Source organism: Rhea pennata, chromosome 15, assembly GCF_028389875.1.
Source record: "Rhea pennata isolate bPtePen1 chromosome 15, bPtePen1.pri, whole genome shotgun sequence".
Classification (NCBI taxonomy): Eukaryota; Metazoa; Chordata; class Aves; order Rheiformes; family Rheidae; genus Rhea; species Rhea pennata.
Window position 1 is genome coordinate 750,560 of NC_084677.1, and position 21,563 is coordinate 772,122.

Below are 21,563 nucleotides of genomic sequence, written 5' to 3' on the forward strand. Positions count from 1 at the left end.
TTAGCACGACAGTTGCAACTGGTTATGCACTGGAAACAACCAGTGATGGCCAACACTTGCTGAGTCCTTTGACATTGCTGCACCTGGCTGTAGACAGTGTTTATTGAGGTGGGGAAACTGATGCATTTGATTTGGGCATCTATCCCTTGGGCCAAGGAGGAGTAATATGTGCTTCCAGATAGCATGTTAATAGATACAGGAGCCACTGTGGTTTCAACCAGCAAGAGTAGAACCAACAAGGTCATCAGCTGACAGGCCATGCTGCCAATGGTCTTCAGGCAGCAGTCGCTTCTGAAGCACAGTGGCTCTTTGGGATATCCAAGCTGCATATTAAACACATCAGAGCAGTCACGACTGTTGCTTGAATACAAGTGATTTCTCCAGTGCTTGGTGCTCGCAGGATGCCTTTTCTGTTGCTCGTTCCCTGTGGACCAGCGTAAAACGTGCCCCCAACCCAAGTAAGTAAATAAGCAGAGTTAGCTGGGGACATAGTGCGTGGCAGAGCCTGATGGCCCCTCGATTTGGGCTGCTGCTTGCCAGACCTTACTAAAAACCCTTGCTCCATGGGATGGATATTGCAACCATATGTGGACTCTAATAAAACCCTGTGCTCTGGGCAGTCTGGCCAAATGTTTTTTTTTGGAGTTGAGATGCTTTTATTCTTGTAGATCACCCCTTGGAGGCGGACACCTGAGGAGAGTGTATGTAGAAATAGTACATAGAAATAACTAAGAACTAAGCGTGCCCTAAATGTAAAGAGACTGTATAACTAAGTGGAGGAATATGCTTTTTTCAAGAGCAGGAATGGTATAGCATATTTGGAAGCTAGGCCTTTAAGGTTAGGTGAGTGATGACAGTGCACAGTGCAGTTGCCTGTTGCACCTTTTTATAAAAGCTGGATGCTTAAAAGCAGTGCCTATACTGCAAACACTAACCACACCTTTAGTATCTGGCGCAGAGGAGGTTACAACTTTATTGAAAGGATCGTCAGCTGGCGCAGAGGAGGTTACAACTTTATTGAAAGGATCGTCAGCTCTCCTTTTTCTTGGGGCACTGAAATTCAAGCACAGCTAGAAATCCTCCTGAAAGAGTGGCAATTACAATGGGTCTGATTCTGAAAAAAAGTGCTCAAGCATGAGTAATTTGACTTGACATAATCATAGGGATTACTTGGGGCCAAATCCCGTGACAGCAAAGTCACTGAGAGTCTTACCATTAACCTTGAATGGATTTTGTGAGCGTAGTGTAACTGTAGTGGGAATACATATAGTCTCTGTACATGGAGATGTGCTCATGATGTGCTAAAACAGTAGACTGTGATCAGCAAAGCATATCTTAAGATGCTTCTGCCTTCTCTTCCCTCCTCCTTCTTTATTAAAGCTGCCCAGTACCATTCTTTAGCTGAGCCACAACAGTGCTGCAACTTGTTCCTGATTTAGTTGTAAACAGTGGAAAATGAATAGTCTTAAACCTCATAATTGGAGCTCAAATATTAAAGTTTTGCAGTTAAGCTGTGCTTAACATTTCTTGAGAACATTTTGGTATCTTGGAGGGCTTGGGAATTCTGTTGTCAAGTGTGATATCTAATGCGTCTAATTACAGTATTTCTGTTTCTCACTAAACAATGACAGTATTTCCAAACACCCAGGGAGGGAGAGCAAAGCGGTTATGCTCTGATGAAATTGCAAGTTCCATTCTATTCAACATGAACAGCTCAAGTGCCCATTAATACTTCATAAAATTTGAACTGAGAAAGGACTGCTAGGGCCCCTAGGCCAAGCTCATGCTTGCTATCCTTGTCCAGGTGGATATTTGCTATCCACAAGGTAGTTCTGTAGCTGTGTTTTTGTGAGGTTTTAGCTCGCAGTTGTTCTTGTGCCCTGGTCAGGTCATCTGAGAAGCTGCTGCTGTACAGTATCTCTTGTGTTTGGGTACCCATGGCAAGTGATGGGCTCTTGCCTGGTCTTCTTTTCAGTCTGCTTGCTGTGGCTTACCGAACTCAAGTCATTAGCATTTGTTTTCCATTTCCTCTATCTGTAGTTCATTTAATTTAAGCTCTGCTTAGGAAAGTGTCCAAACATCTGTACCTCAAGGTATAAGTACCTAAGTCGATGTTTGTGAATTTTTCTCAAATATTCTTCAAGTTCAGGTGGAAGCTCATGCTCACACTTGCCAAGTGTGTTTTCAGATGTGTCACTGAATGGGCATACATTAAGCTAGACCTTAGTTGTTTGTAGCAAATATCTACATATATTTATATCTTGGCCCTCTCATGCTTCTTCCTCCTCCTCACTGGAGTGTGTTGATCATTGTGCAGAAATCATTATGAGGCTGCTTTTATACCAGTCTGGATTTAAGTCACATGCTGAAAGGTTTCAAGATATCTTAACAACCACCTTTGAAGAACATCTATCTCCATTTTTTGCTTTGGATTCTTTCAAGCCAAATGTTTGGGGGTTTTGCAAATGTCAAAAAGCAAAGACACAGCTTACAGTAGGATCATAGAGGTATTTAAACAAAGCCTTTTGGTGAAGCGACTGCTACAGTACTATTCTTGTGTACAGGCTATGGTAGAATTGTGTTTGTTGTGCTGATCTTGTATTACGATGAGTAACTTGCTTTTTTTCTGAGCAGCTTTCGTGCTGCTGAGTACAGCAGCTGCGGTGTGAGCTGGTAGCTTCGTGCTGAAGGATGCTACACTCTGCATAGAAGAATCTAGAGATCTTGAGCCTGATTTTGCCAACAGCTAGATGCACAAGGAACTTCACATTTGTGAGTCACTGCTTTGAACTCGCTGAGATGGTTGTCCTCTGTGGAGTCTTGCATATGGCGAAGAGTCTGGGTGCTGACTGGGCGGAGGGATGTACCTGGACAGATGCTTGCACCTACTAGCAGTGCAGAGCTCTTGTAAGAGCAGGTCTCTTCTATTCCTTATGCACTTAGTGCCCCTGAAGTATCCAAAGTACCGTTTCTGATTGATGGTATTAGGTTGCCATGGGACTGGAAGAAGGATTCTTTCAGGTCTTCAAAGGTGGCTAACTGATAGACTGCAAAGGGTAGGGTTCACAGTCACTTTTGAGGATGGAGAAGTCGGCAGTGATCTGTGATTGGCAGCAAATTCTTGTGTTCTCCCTGCACAGCCTCTTTTGAGAAGGTCAGAGACAGAATACTAGCCTAGATGTATGAAGGCATTTCTGAAGTTCTCATTGTCTGGTGGGGGTACTGAAACCAGCTAAGAAACATCACCAAAATTAGAAAATGTGCAGCAACAGAAAGTTTCTCAGTGTTCATGAAGTTCTGACCCAGCTATAAGATATGTTTGCAGATGCTACCGTAACAATCTAATTTTCCTCTGTTGAAACTAGGTTTTGCCTCTTTCTAAGGACCTTTGATTGTAGACTGTTGCTGTTTCTTCTTAAATTAACAGCATTGCTAAACAAACAGCCTTGCAGGGGAGAGTTCAGGGAATGGTGCTATGTGCTGTCCACTGAAAAGTTCTCCAAAAAGCCAAAACATTCTCTTTGAAAGAGAAATTGGCTCTCTGCTGTTCTTAGAAGGGTTCTGCCTGAGATAATACCTGAGAGAGCTAGACTGCACTTCCTGCTGTGTGTTAGTGTCTCCTTTGTTATTCCTATAACTTCTTAATGGGTTGTGTTTTTTTTTTTTATTGTTGTTTGTAATGTAGTGAAGGGGAGTAGGTTTGGAAATGGCAGTGGAAAAATTAACTGTGCCTAATGTAATGTGCTAGAGCTGAGAAAGAGTATGGTGTTTTCTGGAATGGGAGAATTTTTAAGAATCTAGAAATATTCTCCTTCAATTCTATGTGAAAATTGGAAAAGTGGGGCTAAGAATGGAGTGGAGTGTTAGGGACTTCCACATGCGGGCTGAGTACCTGAGCTAGCAGGCAATGGGTTTCAGTGCACTGGAGCTTTGAGAGGCCATGCCCTTTAGAGAGCGTGACTCCTCCCTTCCCAAGGTGGAGAGGCTCTGTGCATGGGGGCTGCTGGTGGCCCACTTGTGCAGGTCTTTGCCATATGCTAGGAACAGGCTTTGGCTGAGCAGCTAAGTGAAGCTGAGGGAGGGAGGAAGGGAGGTCCTGGGAACAGCAGGTGATGTTCTGACCCTGGAGAAAGACTACTGTTCACATTGTTTTTGTTGCAAGCCAATGATTTGTTGCTGGTTTTAATGTTAGAGCAAAGCTTATTAGAAGGTTGTTTTGATGAATGATAATTGCTGGATAGGAAGCTATCAGAAGGGATTCAATTAGTGGCTTCCACTCGTGAATGAAAGTTCTTACTTGCTATCTGATGCTCTGTGAAAATAAGTAAGGACTGTGCTGCTATTTATGCAGTTCTTTTCTGGTTTCTTCTCTACTTCCCCATTATCTTCTCTTTGCTCTAATACTGGCGCTTTGACCCTGTGTGCTGACTGTTCCCAAAGCAAGAGCTTTCTGATACCAGTCCTTTCATGCTTCTTGTGAAGAGATCTTTGTATTTGCAAGGACTGTGTGTGTGGGGGTGGAACAACAGCACTTGAAGAGCATTAAATACTTCTTCACTTCTCTCCTAAGGGACAAGGTAGCACTTGCAGAAGGCTGAATTTGTGCCAGGAAGAGCTCAGCACATGTACCATCTCCAGTAAATCCTTGTAAACTGGGTCCTTCATGGCAGTTGTACCTGGAGCCAGACTGGCCTGGCCTCTTGGGGGTATGGGAGAGGACACAGGGGTAACAGAACTACTCTGAAAACGTAGAGAGGTGATGGCCTTTACAAACAAAAAGCCACTGCTGTCCTAGAGATCTGGCAAGACTCCCTGCCCTCCTGTTAGGGGAGAGTAAATGTGAGCCTATGTCGCCATGACATCTCTTTGCCTACAACTGAATCAATGCCAGCAAGTTGCCAGTGAACGAGTCAGCGAGCAGTGACTCAATAAGGTCGCTGGTGCTTTTTAACCCTTGAGGCAGAGAGATAACCTCATTGCTAAGAGGTAATGCTTGGAGCCTTCCCCCAGGGCTTCTGGACTTGGGTATTGGTGGGCTGCTGCAGCCAGGAGGTTAGGTAGGAGAGCCTTTGTTCGAAGGGATCCTGGGACATTGTGTCCCAGGGACTGTAGCTCTTTCAGCAAAAGGAAGGCACATGTGAACCAGCTGTCTGTTATGGAGAAATGCCGGATCTTAAGCTAAGAGTATCCATGCAGGAATGCCTGCTGCAAACCATTCTTCTACAACATTGCTTAACCCTTTTTTGTTTGTTTGTTTGTTTTTTAGGTAGAAGATTAACTGCTGAACATGAATGCCTTTGTCTTGAGTGAAGGAAAAGCTGTTTAGAGAGGTAAGATAATTCATTTGCTTTTCAGAGTTAGGGACTTAATTTTGATACTGGTTGGAGGCTCAGAGGACATGCACTTCATCTTACTTTGACTGTTTTTTCTCCTTTTCCTTTAATGATGAAGCAAAAAGATTTTCAACCTCTTTCTGATTTGTGGCTTCCTAAATGTGTTCCAGGGGAGATACAGAATCCTCTAAAAATTTCACATGCGTGGGTTGTTCTGTGCCTCATGATGCTGTGTTTTTTGGTTTGTCTTGTGCTTCCCTTAGAAATGTACAGTAGATTTGGGGGTACTTGGAACTGCAAACTGCTGTTCTAGCAGGGATCTGCTGTTAAGTTTAGCAGAACTGGGAGGTCAAAACCATATCTGCGCTCTCCCATGTCTACCTTGCTGAGCGCTTCTTTCATTCTTTTGATGCTGAAGGAGTCTCTCCTCCTAGCATTGTCTGCTCTAACTGTTGGCACATCTTTGGACAGTGTATCCTCACTGCTCAGAGCTTAAGGTCAGCCCCAGTGCCCACAAGTGGCACCGTGCAGTTTGGCTCAGCAATATATTTACATGTACTTGGAAGAGAAGATGAGCAGATGAAAGTGCTTCAAAAAAGGTCCAGTGCTACTAGAAATGAGTTTTTGGATGCAAAGGATGGCTAGAAGTTCTGGGACTAGGACTGGGGCTCAGAAATGATGGTCCAGCTCCGCCATGGTATGATTGGAGCCGGTGAGCCTTAGTGGATAGGGCATTTGGAGAGGCAGCTGTGACCCTGTTTGGCTGAAGAAGGTCATGTCACCACTCTGTGCCTCGTTCTCCCCCTATTCTCTTCTCCCAAAGCAGGAGACCTGCTCTGCCCTTGATATATGAGAGGAGCCAGGGATGAGCAGTGTCAGAGTACGCTGGCTGCAGTTCTGTAAATATAAAAGTTTTTGGTTACTTCCGTGAATTTGAACAAGGCTATTTTTGTACAGAAATGAATAGCTGGTCAGGTAATAATTAACTAGGACAGGTAGCCTAGTAATTGCCCCTCCTGGGTACTGTTACACTGACTGCATGGAGCTTAACCTGCACTCTGTGGAGGAGGAGCATAGGTATGGGAAGGAGAGATGAGGGTAAGGTTGCTACCCTCTTCTCAGTTTCCCAGGGTGCACTGATTTTTCCCTGTCCTGGCTGTTAAAATGGATGGGTTTGCATTGTGTTTAGCAGTGGCTGGTCTTGAGCAAGTTGCTCTGTTCTCCTTCAGTGTGCAGAGAGCAGCCAGTGCTTTCAGGGGGGATGTCTGTAGCAGGGCTAAGGGATGTCCTGCAAAAGCGAAAAGCTGTCTTTGCCATCTTGGCTTGGTTTGTGGAGCTGAATGAACAGCGGATGGGCTGGGAGGGCAGCTAAGGGTGGGTGGCTTAGGGCTGCCCTATGTAGCACATGTCCTTGTTGCGTGGTGTGACTGAGAAGTTTCCTCCATCCAACATGCACCCTTGAGTGGAGCAGTGGCTGCCAATGTCTGGAGGAATTTGGAGGCTGGATCTTCATAATGAGAAGATGATGCAGGCTGCAGAGCTGGAGGCTACAGAGGATGTTGAGTCGGCAGGATGCAACCTGCTTTTGCAGTGCTGCCAGGTGCCCAGCCTTCCCCTGGGGCATGCATCCTGGCACCCCACATCTTCTGACAGCTGCTGGGACACACAGCAGTGCTCATAGCTTTGGCAAGTTCATGCAGTTGATTTTGCCTCTAATGCTGGAATCAAGAAACATGCTTTGAAATCAATTAAAAAGCAGACCAGAGGAAAGGCAAAGCCTTTCCATAGCATAGAAGAGAGCTAATCCTCCTGGAACACTTAAGCTATGCAGTGTCTATTTGTGCCTTGATCAGCTCTAGACTCGGAGACGGACTGAGAAGAAGGGTGCTGACGAGCAGGCTCTGTGTTCCCAGTGGATAGGGTTGAGTGAATTGATTTGCACACCTGTAAAGTTCTAGTTGCACAACTTAACAATGAACTGCTGCTTATCCTGGTACAACTGTGAGATAAGGGTATCATCACAGTTTACAGCCCTAGTAAACAGCTCCTTGTGTGAGGATAGTGGTGTTCTCTCCCACACTGCTGTTGTGGTGGTTCTTGGTGATAGCTGACTTCTTTCATTCCCAACATCAGCCCTGGCTCTAAAATTTCCCTTTTGCTGCTGTGGCTGGAGGCCAGTACAGCTCAGATGGCTGCTTAGACCATCCTATGTGCTGAGATGACTTAAGACAGCAAGCGCAGGTAGAGATTGAGTGCACTGTAGTTATTGCTCCCCTTTAGAAAATGTTTGGCTTCTCTGGAGGCAAGGGGCAAGGCTGTTGATTTGCTCTCTTTTAGGGAGTCTGGTGTGTCATGCTTCTTCCTACATTGTAAGTATTTTAGCTATTTATTACGTTTAGCTGGCTTTAGGTGTAAGTTTTTTAACTGGAGTGTTAAAAATCATGAGTTGTCTTTCCAGTGAACATTAGTTTAAGGCTCCTGGTTAACCTTACATTCTACTTCTTCCAGCTTGCAACCCACTGCAAGCGCTGCCCACATGTCCCATCCAAGCTGGCAGTGCTCCTAGCAGTGTGCTTGTGGCTAGGACACCACCTGGTATGGTTTGTGGTTTGTCCAGGTTTCATCCTTTACTTGGCCCTGATGGGGTTGTAGATGCTAGTTAGTCAAACAGCCCCTATACTCTTTTGCCTGTAATTTTTATCGGTGCAGCTTGGGTTTCTGGCTCACACATGCATTAATCAGTGCCTCTGCCTCTTTGTATGCCATGAAATGGTGGCAGGTCACCAGAGCTGGTGTCTGGCCTCTGACAAACCTGATAGGGTTGAGACAAGAAGTGGTTGGATGGCTACTAGGGTAGTAAACTGCTGAACCTGTCTCTGAAAGAGCTTGGAGGGCTTTGTACAGCTCTGCAGCCTCTCTCTGTAATACAGCCCGTTGTCCGAAGTGGCAAACAGTGTTATAAATAATCTGTCCACTTCCCAGGAAGAGGGGGGAGATCCATGTAGCTCAAGGAGGGCAGTGGGCTGGGAGGAGGATGAGGGCCATTCCTCAATTTGCCCCACGCTTCCTGTAGGACCTCAAGACATCACTGGCTCTTCTAGAGACTGCATGACTTTCCCTTTAGGTTGCTCCTTCAGCTTCTGTAGGAAGCAGGGCATGGGCCTTGGGCCAGGAAATTTGTACCCTTTGCAGCAAAGTCTTGCCTGGCCCAAAGGGAAGGAAGCTAAAAGCTGATATTACAGCAGGGGTTGAGCAGTAAGACACACAAGCTGCTTGCTAAGCAGAAAGGCCATATTTTCATTTTCCCCTGGCCCAGCCAGCTCCCCCATCCCAGCCAGCCAAAGCAGAGCAGTGTCCTTTGCAGCACATGCATCATGCAACACTGCTCTCGAGACTGCATCACTCAGGGCACCATGATTGCTCCTGGGGGAGGAAAAAAAAATGTTTTGTGTGGCTTGGTAGCCCGAATGCGGATGCTTTAGAAGTTAATGGTGTTTTTATCAGCAGGCTTTGCTGTGCGCATTCACATGCCTGTTTATTACACAGGGCTGTGCTGATTTACTCAGCCAGTCCTGGCTATCGCATTCATTGCTTCCAGAGGGTAATTGCACCCTGAAGAGGATGCTGTGATGGGCCTGATGGGCCTCTTTCATTTGTTAGTCTTTTTTTTTTTTTTTTTTTTTTTTTTTTTTTTTTTTTTTTTTTGCTGGGTTTTAATGGAGCTAGGGCTTGGTCAAGAAGATTGTCTTCAACTGTGCTCACCTCCATGCAAGGTGCCAGGCAAGAGTCTCTCCCCATGAGCTGGCGTGCAGCTTAGCGAAGAGCCAGCAGAGATTTTCCATTGCAGAAGGGAACAGGCAGCAGTAGCTTTACTTGTGTCTCCTCTTGGTCCCCTAAATGGCCTCTTGTCTTTGGGGTGCCCTCTGTCATCACCCATCTCCCGAGGATCCTGGCTGTTCTTGGCATGTGCCCGTCTCTAGGGGTGAAGTGACATTTGTATACTGAGGAAATGTCCTGGGTGCCTCCCTGTGAGTGAGGTTTTGCTTAGATAAGCAACTTAATAAAATAGGGGAGGACAGCTGTACCTGTGGGGTGCTGATGGATGTTGGATTTACTACATGTGGAGGTCAAAAAACAAAATGATGAAAGCATTTATAGCAAAAGGAGAAAGCATTTGCCTGACAGAGGTGTGAGCCTGGGACGGGTAGCTGTGAACGTTTGGCACCTCTGGGATAGGAGGAGGACAAGGGGAGCTCTCCTCCTTCCACATGAGTCCCTGGGATACCGTCCGGAGTCTCCTCGGAGGATGCTCCGAGGGGCTTGGGAAGCACACTTGCAGTTTGTTCCTCCCCGAAAAGTCTCTCTGACGCGGCAGCAGTAAAAACAAAGAGGTTTTCTTCAGTTTTTATTTTTAGAAGACAATGAGTGAGCGTATCAGGCAGCAGGTGGAAATGGTATCTCTGAAGTTCAGGCTCCCCCTCTGCCCTCAGCAGGAAACGCGTGCCGCATGTGTGGCCGGCTGGGCTGTTTGTAGACAAAGAGTTTCTTGATGCTTTTTTTTTTTTTTCCCCTTTCCCCTTCAATTCTTTTGCCTATAGGCAAAGAGGATTTGCTCGCTAATCTGCTGGAGTCTTGCGTGTAGACGGGCTCCATGCATTGGAGGAGCACAGCTGTGCCTGGCTCCTTTTGTTTGCAGCCGTTTGTTCCAGGGTGGGGAGGGATGTATTTCCCATTTTTTTTTTCTTTTTTCCAGTTTGCTTGGATCAAGGAATTAAATCACTGCTGATGTAGTGCTCATGGTGGTGAGAACAAGGGGCTGAAGTTGTTTTGGGGCCTCTGAATATCGCTGGTCCTTTCACAAGGCTATCCTTCCTCTGCAAGACAGACTCAGCCTCAGCTTGAGCTCTGCTGCAGCCGTTCTTGGGTGGGCTGCACCAATCGTTTTCTGGCCTGTGGTTCCCCAGGTGCAAAATGAGTACATAGCACTTTTTCTTTTGCTCTTTTTTTCCCCTGTGCTGCACAGGGTGCTGTGGGGGATGTCTCTAGATGCACCATCTATCTGGTCTCTATCACTATCTGCGTCATGGTTATGGGCATGGTTATGGTCATGGTGTGTGGCTCTCGTGGCCTGCTGTTAACATGTATCACAGCTTGCCACTAAAATGCAGAGATGTGTGGGTTACTGTGTTTGCTTTCCCCGGAAATCTAGTTTTTGCCGGGTCTGTGGAGTTTCTTCAGCTTCTGTGCGTGGACCAGTCTTCAAAACATGCCCTGGACAGGTCTGTAATGCCAGGTGCTGTAATGATGGGCAGATACTCCTTGCAGCTGATGTTGTGATTGAGCCCTGGAGCCTGTATCCTGCTGTGGTGCTGGGAATGGGGCTGTTGCCAGGGCCACAGCTAGAGAACGGACAGCAAAATTCATGTTCTGACACAGAATAGCATTGTAGGGAGCCAGCAGTCACAAGCAAATGGCTAATCGCCTTTGAAAGGGGAAGGTGGTCATGGCTGAAGGCTGAAAATGAGATGGAAGAGCTACCGCTGTCTGGTGCATGGGAGGCTGTGGCACATCCCAGTGTGCGTGGCTCTCCCCGCTTCTCCATCTGGGCTGAGCCTGGTGGCTCAGATCCCCATGCTAGCAGGCAGGTGGGTGTCTCTACAAGACGAATGACTGTATCTTGCTTTTACTGAATTTCCTCCTCTCCCCTCCCCTTGAGCTGGCAGGGAAAGGAGTTACTTGTTCCTGAGCTCTTGCCAAGCTCAATAAAGTCAGTATTTTGCAGGGACTTCGTTGTAATCCCAGTTCCTGTTAGGCAGAACTGCGGGAGACTGGTGCTGCTGCTCAGAATAGCAGAGCTTTGTCTTCCCTGCCTCTGCAGGGTTGGGGGACAGGCGCAAACCTTTGCGTGGTACAGATCCGGGTATTCATTCCTGCCTCTGAATGTCTTTTGCCTTTTGCAAGTTGAATTTTTGGACTCCAGCGTGAGATTCCTGCACAGCAGGTTCTGCCAGGTCTCGGTCCGCTCTGCTCCACTCTTTGAGAGCGTAACCTGTAGCGGACCAGCAGTTGTTTCAAACCAAAGCAGCCTTCAGTCTTACCCTGGGGAGCAAAGCCCAACCTCAGGGGAAAAGAGGCTTTAAAAGAACACAGGGTGTGCATTGCTGCCCTGCTGCTCTGTTATAGCTGTTTAGGGGGTCCTGGCATTGTACAGATGACTACTCACAGGACCATGCACCTTCCTATGGACAAGCAAATCTCTGGTCCCACTCTGAGCAGAGGGAGGACTTTATAACTGGCAAAGGTCCTTTCTAATCTGTCAGATCCTTAGCCTTTTAAGGAAGCTTACAGAAATTTTTTGGCTACAAAAATAGCTTACGGCATTGTCTCTTAGTCTGCGTGAAGTTTTCGCCTGAAAATTTCTTATTTTGCTTTCGTCCTTGTCTCTCCCAGCTGCCTGCTGTTGAAAAGCAGTGGTAGTCCTGACACCTTGGGCAAGCCTTTCACATGCACCATCCCCTCCCAGCACAGAGGCTGCCTCTCTGGCCCTGTAAGCAAGGGGGAAAAGGAGGATGGGATTTCCCTCGGGGATTTGCATTCCCCTCTCACACAGGGCTGATAACAACATGACACTCCCACTTCCCACATGGCATCTGTGTGGTTGCACCAGCAAGTTCTCCTGTGGCGAAGTGGTGTCGAGCAGCAAGAAGCCACGAGGCTGCGGAGGGGATTGATGCTGCGTAATGAGCTAGCGTGTGACTGCTCTGCGCAGATGAGCTAACAGGGCATGGCTGCCTTAAATCCTGGGATGGAAAGTCCTGCCCCTTGCCAACTTTTGCCAGATGGTCCAAGGCAGACTGAAGAAGTTTGCATGACTACTTTGTTGTCCTTTTTTGCAAGTTGGTGTGTGAATGACCAAGCACTGGGTAAGCAATTCCCTTTCAGTTACGGTGCTGATTTGGTGACAAATGCAGGAGTTAAGGGCACCAAACTCCTTCAGTGGCTTTGAATTAAAAACAACAGAAAAGGAAATTAAAGGAATTCTCCTGTGGCCTCAGATGATCTGTGTTTGTTCTTTGGCAGAAAAGGGATTTTCTTTCTCTGAAGGAAATTCCTGAGGCAGTTTGTCCTCACTCTTTTTGGCTATGACCATGTCATGCAAAGAAGTCAAAATAATTAGTGTAAAACTCAATAGTTGCCAGGTGAGTAATCCTCACTGTTCAAATATTGCACAAGACTTGACTAGAAATGCAATAAGCTGACGAATGATTTGAAAATGCATTAACTAAGCTGGTGAGAAAAGGCAAATGTGACTGTTTCCATAAGGGGCCCTGCATGGGCTGCTGGTTGGGTCTGAATCTCTGGCCATTGCTCCCAGTGGCCTGTTGTATGAAATAAATCCTCTTCTGGGAAGCAGTTGCTGCAAGACCACACGACCAAATCTGCCACACCAGCATCCTTTTGATCATGTGCATTTCCTGTTGCCTTGTCTGGTCATACGATTCTCTGATGGCATTGGGAAGGTGGAAAGGGTGACCTGAGTTTTGCCAGGCTTTGTTTTATTGGAGTTTTGCTGTTTTGTTTGGCTGCTTCCTGCAATGACAGTAGACTGATAGCAGAAGGGAGACTTTTCCAAGGTCTCTTAGTGCTCAAACGTGCCCTTTACGGAGGGAAGTGCTTTTAGGAGCCAGAAATACAAGGCATCCCTCCCCAAACTTACTCCAGCATATAGAGGAAGAGTGGCTCCAACATTAGGAACTGCAGTAGCTCCCCAGGCTGCATCTGACTGGGTTCCCAAGAGCAAATCTGTGGCTGGTGTTTCTCTGGAGGTGCTGAAATGCACACTTGGCATAAAGAGAGAAGCAGCATCCCTCCCTGAGTTCCTTCTGGGTCCCAGCTGTAAAAGACAAAGCATTTTTTTTCCTTTCACTGAGAATTTAATTTTGATTGTCCTGGCAGTTGAGCAGATAAGTTGCTAAGATTAAATCTCTCCTTCCAATACCCAGGTGATGGGCATTGCAGTTTCTTAGCCACATCCATATCTATGTTTGGAAGCATTCAGCACCCTACAGAGCTTGATACATAGATATAGTACAAGCTGCTCACACATAGCAATGAAACTTGTACATCTGGGTTATCTTATGTGACGAAACAGCATGGCTTTGTTTCTGCTACGAGCTTCTTGTATGACTATGGCTGGATCTTTTCTTTAGATGTGTAGCCATCTGAGTCCCTTATCGTGTCATCAGAAGATTGAATGTGTTTAGGACTAGTCCAGGATTTTTATGGAAGGTGTTAGAAAATTTGTGGCTTGCACATGGGTATTACCTTGAGGCTTTGGCTTGAATGAAGAGTGACCAAAAGGACACAGACTTGGATGCAAAATTGTCTCTTGCTGTGCTGAGGTTAGAGGATGGAGATGAAGGGATTTAAACTGTGAGGGCAAATTTGAGAGCAGTAAGAAGAGTTTCTCTCTCAAATGGATTCTCCTCAGTGGTGCCCAGTGAAAGGACAAAAAGCAACGAACACAGACAAAAACATAGGAGGTTCTGTCTGCGTATAAGGAGAAACTTTTTTACTGTAAGGGTAATTGAGTGTTAGACAGTTTTCCCAAAGAGATTGTGGAGTCTCCATCATTGGAGAAACTCAAAACTCAACTTGACAAGGTCTTGGGCAACCTGCTTTAGCTCTGCTCAAGCTCTGATTCTTTTTCATGGTGAGCTGATGAGAGAAGGAAGTGATTTTTGGAAGAGCCTGGTGCAAGGAAGGGACTGTTGTGGGGTGTCTGGTCTCCCACCTACAGCAGACTTAAAAAAAAATTTTTTTCTTCCAATGTCTTTAATGACCTGGGAAATTTCAAATTACATATGTAGTCTCATCCTATCTGTCAACCCCCCCCCCTTTTTTTTTGAAGCTTTTTGTCTGTATTTTCAGATATCCTTTGCAAGCAGCCTAACTTGAAAGCGTAGAAAGCTTTGCTCTGTACTTTGTTTCTTGTCAAAAATTTGCTGCTTCCTCTCTTCTGCTTGAGCATGAGGATGTCCCAGCCTTGCTTTAGCCAAATTGAGCAAACCAGGGAAGAGCATCAGTTGACTGAGAGATGTTAGTTTGGAAACAGAGAGGAGGAAAGCAGTTTTGAAAGTAAATACATAACGCTGTTGTGCATTCTAGACGTACACATTAGAGCCGCTGTCTCATGAGGACGGCCAGGAAGGCATGCAGGGTATTCTTTTTCTTTTGGGGATCACTTTCAGGTAAATCAACAAGCTCCTCTGCGGACTTGAATTTCCAATACCTAATTTGTCCAAGCAGTTCTTACCTAGGGTAATGAGCTGGAAGATTTGTCCAGTGCTTGAGGTCAAGCCGCATTAGCTGTATATAATAAAATTTTCCTGGCATTTTTCTCCATGTCAGAGTCTTAACTAATTGGCTGAGGTTGCAGTCTTGAATTTGCAAGCAGAAAGATGTTTCTAGCTCCAACTAGGGTTTCCAGGTTTCCACCTGTTAGCCATTCTGCATTTTGCAAGGTTTTCTGAGGAAAACAGGTTTTGGCCAGATGCTTTCTGCTGCCCTCACTATGATCTTCACAACAGGTTCCTGAACTCACAGCCAGCGGAGGAGTGAGGGAAAGCAGTTCCCTGTGGTCTTGTGCATTAATAAAAAATCTGCAGGTGCAGGCCTGGCCCTGTAAGAGTGAATTTCATGATTAGCAGGGGTAACTGAGGATGTAGTTCAAATATTTCTTTTGCATCAGTTTCAAACTCTAATGAAGCAAAATAATGACTTGCAAATAATGTTCTCCACTATGGTTTTTTTATTTATTTTTTTTTCTCCCCAACAAATTTGCCTTGGATATAAATGATGGAGCAGTGCGCAGTTACACAGTAGAGGTTGAATCCAGGTGGATATCTGTCTGAATCTGTTTTTCAGTGACGCTGAAGATTGGCAGCCACCTTTTTCTGTCAATCACAGTGCAAATCTGCAACTTGGTGATACGTATACTAGGGTTTGGAGGCTGGAAGCAAAAATACTTCCAGCAGAAATATATGAAAACAGAACGATGTTGTGATAGGGCAGAAAAAGCACCAAAATGCCTCTTTTCAGTGGGAGAGTGTTTTACTCTTATGCCTAATGGAGGGAGACAATATGCTAAGGGGTTCTCTCTTGCTAGTTTTTTGCTGTTATGTGTCCTCCCTGGTTTTTTGCCATCAGTATGGCTGTGAATAGCAAATATGAGTGTTCACCTAGGCCTGGTGGACACTGGCCTTGGGGCATTCATCATGCGGCGAGAAAGATTGAATGCTACGTTGTGGTGCTGGCGTAGCTGGTCGCTGTCCCTTCCAGGCCCACATGTGCCACAGGATCCTCTCTGTTAGAAGAACCCTTGAAAAGCAAGAACTGGTGTATTTTTACTATTCAATAAGCAATTAAGGTAATCCATTAGCTTATTCCACTGCTGGATAATCCTCTGGAAATGGGATAACACATTCCAACATTATCTCTGTTTAATTTTAGAGATGCCAAACAAACATGTGGTATGAAGATATGTTTGTATCTTTACATTAAAAAAAGAAAATCTTGCATCAGTGTACCCAGGCTTGTGGCTGCTGAGATCTTTTGAAACTGAGCTCTTTGCTCAGGCCTGAGAGAGGAGTTTAAGCCACAGCCCTCACAAGCCAATGAGGCTGTGCTTGATGAGATACTTCTGTGGGTCTTGGCCCTGTTTGGGTGGGATGTACATCTGGGCATGTAGATCTTGTCTTGTGCAGGCTCTGGTGATTCATGGTGTTGCCAACCTCTCAGTTATGTGCTGATGATGTGCGTGAGCTCTACCTGTCTCACTAATGGACAGTTTCCATCTCTTCTTTGCAGTGTCACAGGGTGGCTGCTATGGTGGAGCTCAGAGCTTGGTATCATGACTCAGGATCTTTCTGCCACCAAGAGCCTGGAAGGAGTTGCTGTGGACCCTGTGTACCCAGACCCTGAAGAAACAGGCAGGATGCATCTTGTCAAAGAGTGAGTCAGGGCAGTGCTGCAGTCACTGTCTTTCACTTTTTGTGAATAATTTACTGAGGGCCATAGGAGATCACTCTGTGAGGGCTTCGCTCTCTGGGATAATGTCAAAGTAAGTGAAATGCATTGCAGAGAGCCATAGGGCAGAGGTAAGAGCTGTTTTAATGTGTTGTGCTAAGCCAAAATGTTGGGGAGTCACAGGGACCTGAGCACTACTGAGCTGCTGCCTCTCAGGTCAAGATCTGCCTTTTTTTGGAAGACATGGTTGCAGTGAGTTCAGTTGTAGGCGTCTCTAGTCACATGGAAGCAATCAACACTGTGCAGATTATCTTGCTGCGTGCCCTTGCAGGAGGGAGAGAATTTTGTCGCTCCTTGAGGAGTCTTATTTAGTGGGGTACGCTCCATTCTTGAAGTATGCTTGTATGCAGCTGACCAATAAAGAAGGTAAACTTGGAGAAGAGTCATTCTAGTATTTGGGGAAGCTGAGTTGATGCGGAGACCTGTAAAGTAAGCAATTGGCTTTTGTTTTGTTTTTGTATTGCAAAACAAGTCTCTCTGCCTGTAGAGAGAGGCTCTGTGTAGCTCCCATGTGCATCACAAGAGCCTATCGTCATCCTTTCCCCTCATTTTTGTGTGGCTTGACAAATACCTAGCAGTGCTGAACCTGGGGCCTTGTGCTTATGTGTAGCTGTTGGAGTTGTGTGGCATTCTAGGAAAGTGGCCTATTTTTATTATTATTATTCAAAATGGAATAAAGGTAGTTTGAATTAGCTGTGATTAAGCTTTAAATGACAGGGTTTGTGCCCGCTAGTATCACCCAGGTGTAGACCATCTATCTTGACAGTTCCACTCCTGCTGCACTTATTGTGTGCACAGTGAGGAGCATCTGTCACTGTGCTGTGATGTCCTGAAAATACGTCAACTGAGTTTTCAGTCTGTTATTTCAGCTTTCCAGAGCGAGTGCAGTGTAAAGAAAAACTCTCTCAGACGCCCTTTATATCTGGTCTTATTTTTCCCAGTAAGTTGCAGGGAGGATTTGCCTCTTCAGGAAATATGTGCTGGGCTGCACTGTGCGGCACATGTGGAAGTCGTTAGGGGACATCATTAAATGTTTTCTGCTTTTTGGATCCGTGCTGAGATCACCTGAGAGAACACATGGATGTAGAAGGAAACACAAAGCACATGTTGATGTGTCACAAGCACGAGTGAGGATACGCAGTCTGTGGCTTGCTGCACATGGGATGGCTCTTCTCATCTGAGACTTCAATAATAAGAAAAAAGGGGAAAAGGGAGAAAAGGAAGTGGCGGGGGGGGGGGGAGCTTTTGTCTTTGTGTGTGTTTTGTTTTGTTTTTTCCTCTCTCCGCTCCATATGGAAATCATTGCTGGCATGGGCATCAAGTTAGAGCCCTGGGAAGGGATCAGGAAGGGGGTCAGCTCGGGGAACAGAAGAGCAAACTTGACTTGGCTTACGCTCAGGTGCAGCATGTTTTTAAGTCCTAGCTTTCCGATGTTCACGGGGGTGAAAGAAACCTGCCAGCAGAAAACGGATTTGAGATGGGATATGTCAAGCCCCTCTCTCAGGCTGGTCTTCCCCGTGTTACGAATGTGTGATTGTGGTTGGGTGCTGCATGCCAAAGGTCCTCACACGTGTGTTCGTAGGAGAGGTCCTGTGGCAGACCTCCTAGCTTGTTTTGTGTGCAGGGCAGGCAAGAGGGGGTAAGAAGGCAAGTGTTGGTCACTTCTGCAGTGGGCTGCAGGTGGATTAGTATTCTCCAAGTGAGAAACAGCCAAAGTACAGATTCCATTCCCTTGAACTACCTCGTCTTTTCCCCAAAGCTAACTTTGCCTTTGCAGATACAAAGGCCGGTTTGTCTTCCCTGTGTTGGCCAGGCTTGCAGTCAGCTAACATTGTCTTTGTTTCCTGCAGGCACTTCGGGGGCTGCAGATGGGCCAGGGCGGGAGACCTCTCAATGCTGGGATTGTTCACTCGCTGCTCCTGCCTCGCTCGCGGGGCCGGGCTGTGCACACTCACTCTCTGCCTGCCAAGTGCCTTTTGTATAATCTCCCTGGCCTCAGACTTCATTGCTGCTCCTGAGCTGTGGCAGTCAGGGACTTGACTGCCTCCCTCAAGCTGAGCAAAGCCCAGAGTGACCGTAGAGCTGTTCTGGCAGTTCTCCTCCCACTGCTCATCTGTGCGTTGGGAGTGCAGCCCGGGGTGGATGCACGGAGGTGTCTCAAGGCAACCTGTTGATTTGCAATTGGATATGGCCATGCAGATTGCAGACCTGCCTGGAAGGGCTTCTGAAAGGCAGATGGACAGCTCTGGGGCCACTAGTGGGAGCAGGCCTGGGCATGAGCCACTCTTCAGCTGCTACTCAGCAGGAGGCAGCAGAACATCATCATCATCATCATCATCATCGGCTCTCCTGCGTAAGGATCCATCCCCCAGCAGGCAATGGGATCTCCTGATGTCTTGGGTATTCACCTTCTCCAAGAAGGATGGATGTGGTTGCATTTCTGTTTTGGTCTTAGGAAAGAAGTTACTGAAGCAAGAAGGCTCTTTCTGAAAGGCATGTAGTCCTGGTCAGAAGGCAATTGGAGTTTCTTTAGAGGCCCAGCCTTTATCACATGCACTACAGCTCAGGCAGGCCTTGTTGGGGGGAGGAACAATCTCGCTATGTCCCTAGCCCATCAAGGCTTTGGTGCTTTCTCTTGTGACTTTCTCATGAATAATGAGAAGATGCAGCCTTGATGTAACTTCTGTTGCAGAGGGTGAAACTTGTTGAATTGCAGTACACATGCAGTAGATTGCAGTGATTCACTGTTGATGTGAAGATGTGTCAAGCAAGGCTCCTCAGTGTGTGTATTCCTGGACACAGTTCTGTCCTGTCTTCTCACTAACAGCAGGAGCCACTGAATAGCAGGTTCAGTATATTCCTGGATACACAAACTGGATGAGACTGAGCCCACTGGAGAGGAAGATGAGAGTTCAGAATGATCTGGACAAAATGAGAGAGCTGGTCTGAGGAAAAACAGCATGGACTCAAGAGGGTCATGTATGGGATGCTATACTTGGGCAGAAATTATCCACCCCACAGATACAAAAGGGGAAGAACAAGTGAAGCTGCAGGTGTTCAGAGAAGGAGCTGGATGTTTTGGGGTTGCAGAGCTCCGATGAACCCCTACGGCTATGCAACTCAGAAAGACAGAGCTCTGTAAGAGGACCTGCCGCCCACCAGATAGGTGGACTGATATTCCTGCACTGCTCCTTTGTGGTAAGGCCTAACTCCCTGCCTTTCTCTGGACTCTGTTTGTCCACATCTTTCTTAAAGCATAGAAAGAAAAGTTGGAAAATACTACTTGTGAGCAGTGAAGGGAAGAACTGGAGTTGCTTTAGTGGGGAAGGGAGCTTGATGGTGATTATGATAACTTTGCACACATGTAATAGCCTGTTCTCAGTATCCAAGTATGGACTATACTGTGATTAACAAGTTAAACTGCAGCAAAAAATACAGTGGCGTGACGTTAGAGAGAACTTCCCAGTAGGTGGCCTGCAGAGGACATATTCTTGTACCAGTAATTGAGACTAAGTTGAACAAAGCAATGGAGCAGGGAGTAGGTGCAAATTGTTTAGCTGAGGGCTATGTTTCCTTCATGTGAATACCACCCTGGGAGTTGGACCTGTTGCCCAGAAATTGTATTAATGGAGATCAGGATTGTCTTTTTAGTGTGTGTAAACGATAGGAGAAAACAGATTTCTACTGGATCCATATTGCCAGCAGGCTCTCATCCTCAGTGGGAGCCTGGTCAATTTGTGTGTCCTTCCTGCCCATTGCCACCACATTGGGAATGACCCCAGAGGTCCAGTGATCATTACCAGAGTCCTTTGCCCTAGCTTTCAGGCTGTGGTGGTAGATTTTTCTGGCTGAATCCTTTTGTAGAGAGGTGGCAAACTGCAAGCACTGTCCTCATCTCTGATCACCCTAGCAGCACACCTGGTTCTCAAATCAAGGGATGGGAGAAGATGAGGGATGAGCAGTGGTGAGAATGGGCTTGGGCGGTGGGAGCTGGGAGGCTGGGGCGGGGGGTATAGGGAGCTGAGGAGGGCAGCTGGGGGTGTAGGAGGAGGGTGGTGCGTGTGGGTCCCTGCGGTGCTGTGGGTGCCTGGCAGGGTAAGGGACACGAGAGGGCAGTGCGGCACCACCGCTCCGACCAGTGCTGCACAGCTCCTGCGGTGTGGCTACAGGAGCAAGATGCATGGCTGGTACCTGCCAGTACCCCCTGGCCTGTGCTGCTCACGGACCTGCCTCTAACGCATGCCTCGGTTTCAGGTTCAGCATTTGCACACACAAATAAAATATATGTACATGTATTTATATTTTTGTAAGTATATACATATATATATATATATATATATATATACACACACATATATATATATATACACACACATATATATATATATATATAGACACACACAAACAAATAATGCGTGCATTCATGCACATAAATATATATTAGAGATGATCTTTCTCTTAGGATAATAATGACTTTTTAAAAAGGAATGTTTACTAAGCTACAGGTTTTTCTGAGCCTTAGATACAGCTTTTACGGAAGGGAACATCTGTCACCCAATTCCTTGCAATGGTTTGTACTCGGCAGAGCATCGCCTCATCCGGATGCCCACGATTGACAGCCCAATTGCTGTCAATTTGTCACGTTAACAGATGTTGTTGCCTGAGCAGGGTGACAGTAGATGGGTTTTGTGGAGGGCTGGTTTTGCAATGCTCCTATGGCTGCAGCCTTTACCACTGGGCTACAGCTTTGAGAAGGGGAAAACATTCTGCAGAAGACTGTGATTAGATAGTCAAGGCACCAAAATGGAGAGTGTACAACAAATGTAAATGTCATAAGGTCCTTTCCTCTCTTCACCAGAAAATGAACTGTGTGAGGGAGAGATGTGTTGCTCAAATCAATATTGTAAGCAGGTTGCTCTTTGGCAATGTCAGGAGGCAGCAGCAGTGTCTCAGCTGTGGTCTGGACTGCAAGGTAGGAATCTCATCCAAGTAAATGCTCCTGCCATGGGGGTGTTGGCCTTGGCTGATCGGGGCAGACCAGTTGTGCTAACCTCCTTAGAAGTGAGCCCTAAGGTTTTTTTTTTGTTTGTTTGTTTTTTTTCTTCATCCCTAGTTCTGACCTAGAAACTCCTCATTCCATTT

General features: G+C 46.3%; 1 protein-coding gene across 3 annotated transcripts in view; it reads left to right on the plus strand.

Moving 5' to 3' along the window:
- The window catches only part of LOC134147309 (ankyrin repeat and fibronectin type-III domain-containing protein 1-like), a 302,508-nt gene that overhangs the window by 21,341 nt on the left and 259,604 nt on the right, over nt 1-21,563 (plus strand). For 2 of the 3 annotated variants that reach the window (XM_062588342.1, XM_062588344.1), the window contains exons 3-4: nt 5,267-5,330; nt 16,203-16,346. In XM_062588342.1, coding sequence (XP_062444326.1) covers nt 16,246-16,346 — 101 coding nt within the window. In that variant the 5' untranslated portion in view covers nt 5,267-5,330; nt 16,203-16,245. Of the gene's footprint in view, nt 1-2,760; nt 2,773-5,266; nt 5,331-16,202; nt 16,347-21,563 lie in introns of those variants that run through there. The other variant, XM_062588343.1, reaches the window with a different exon arrangement.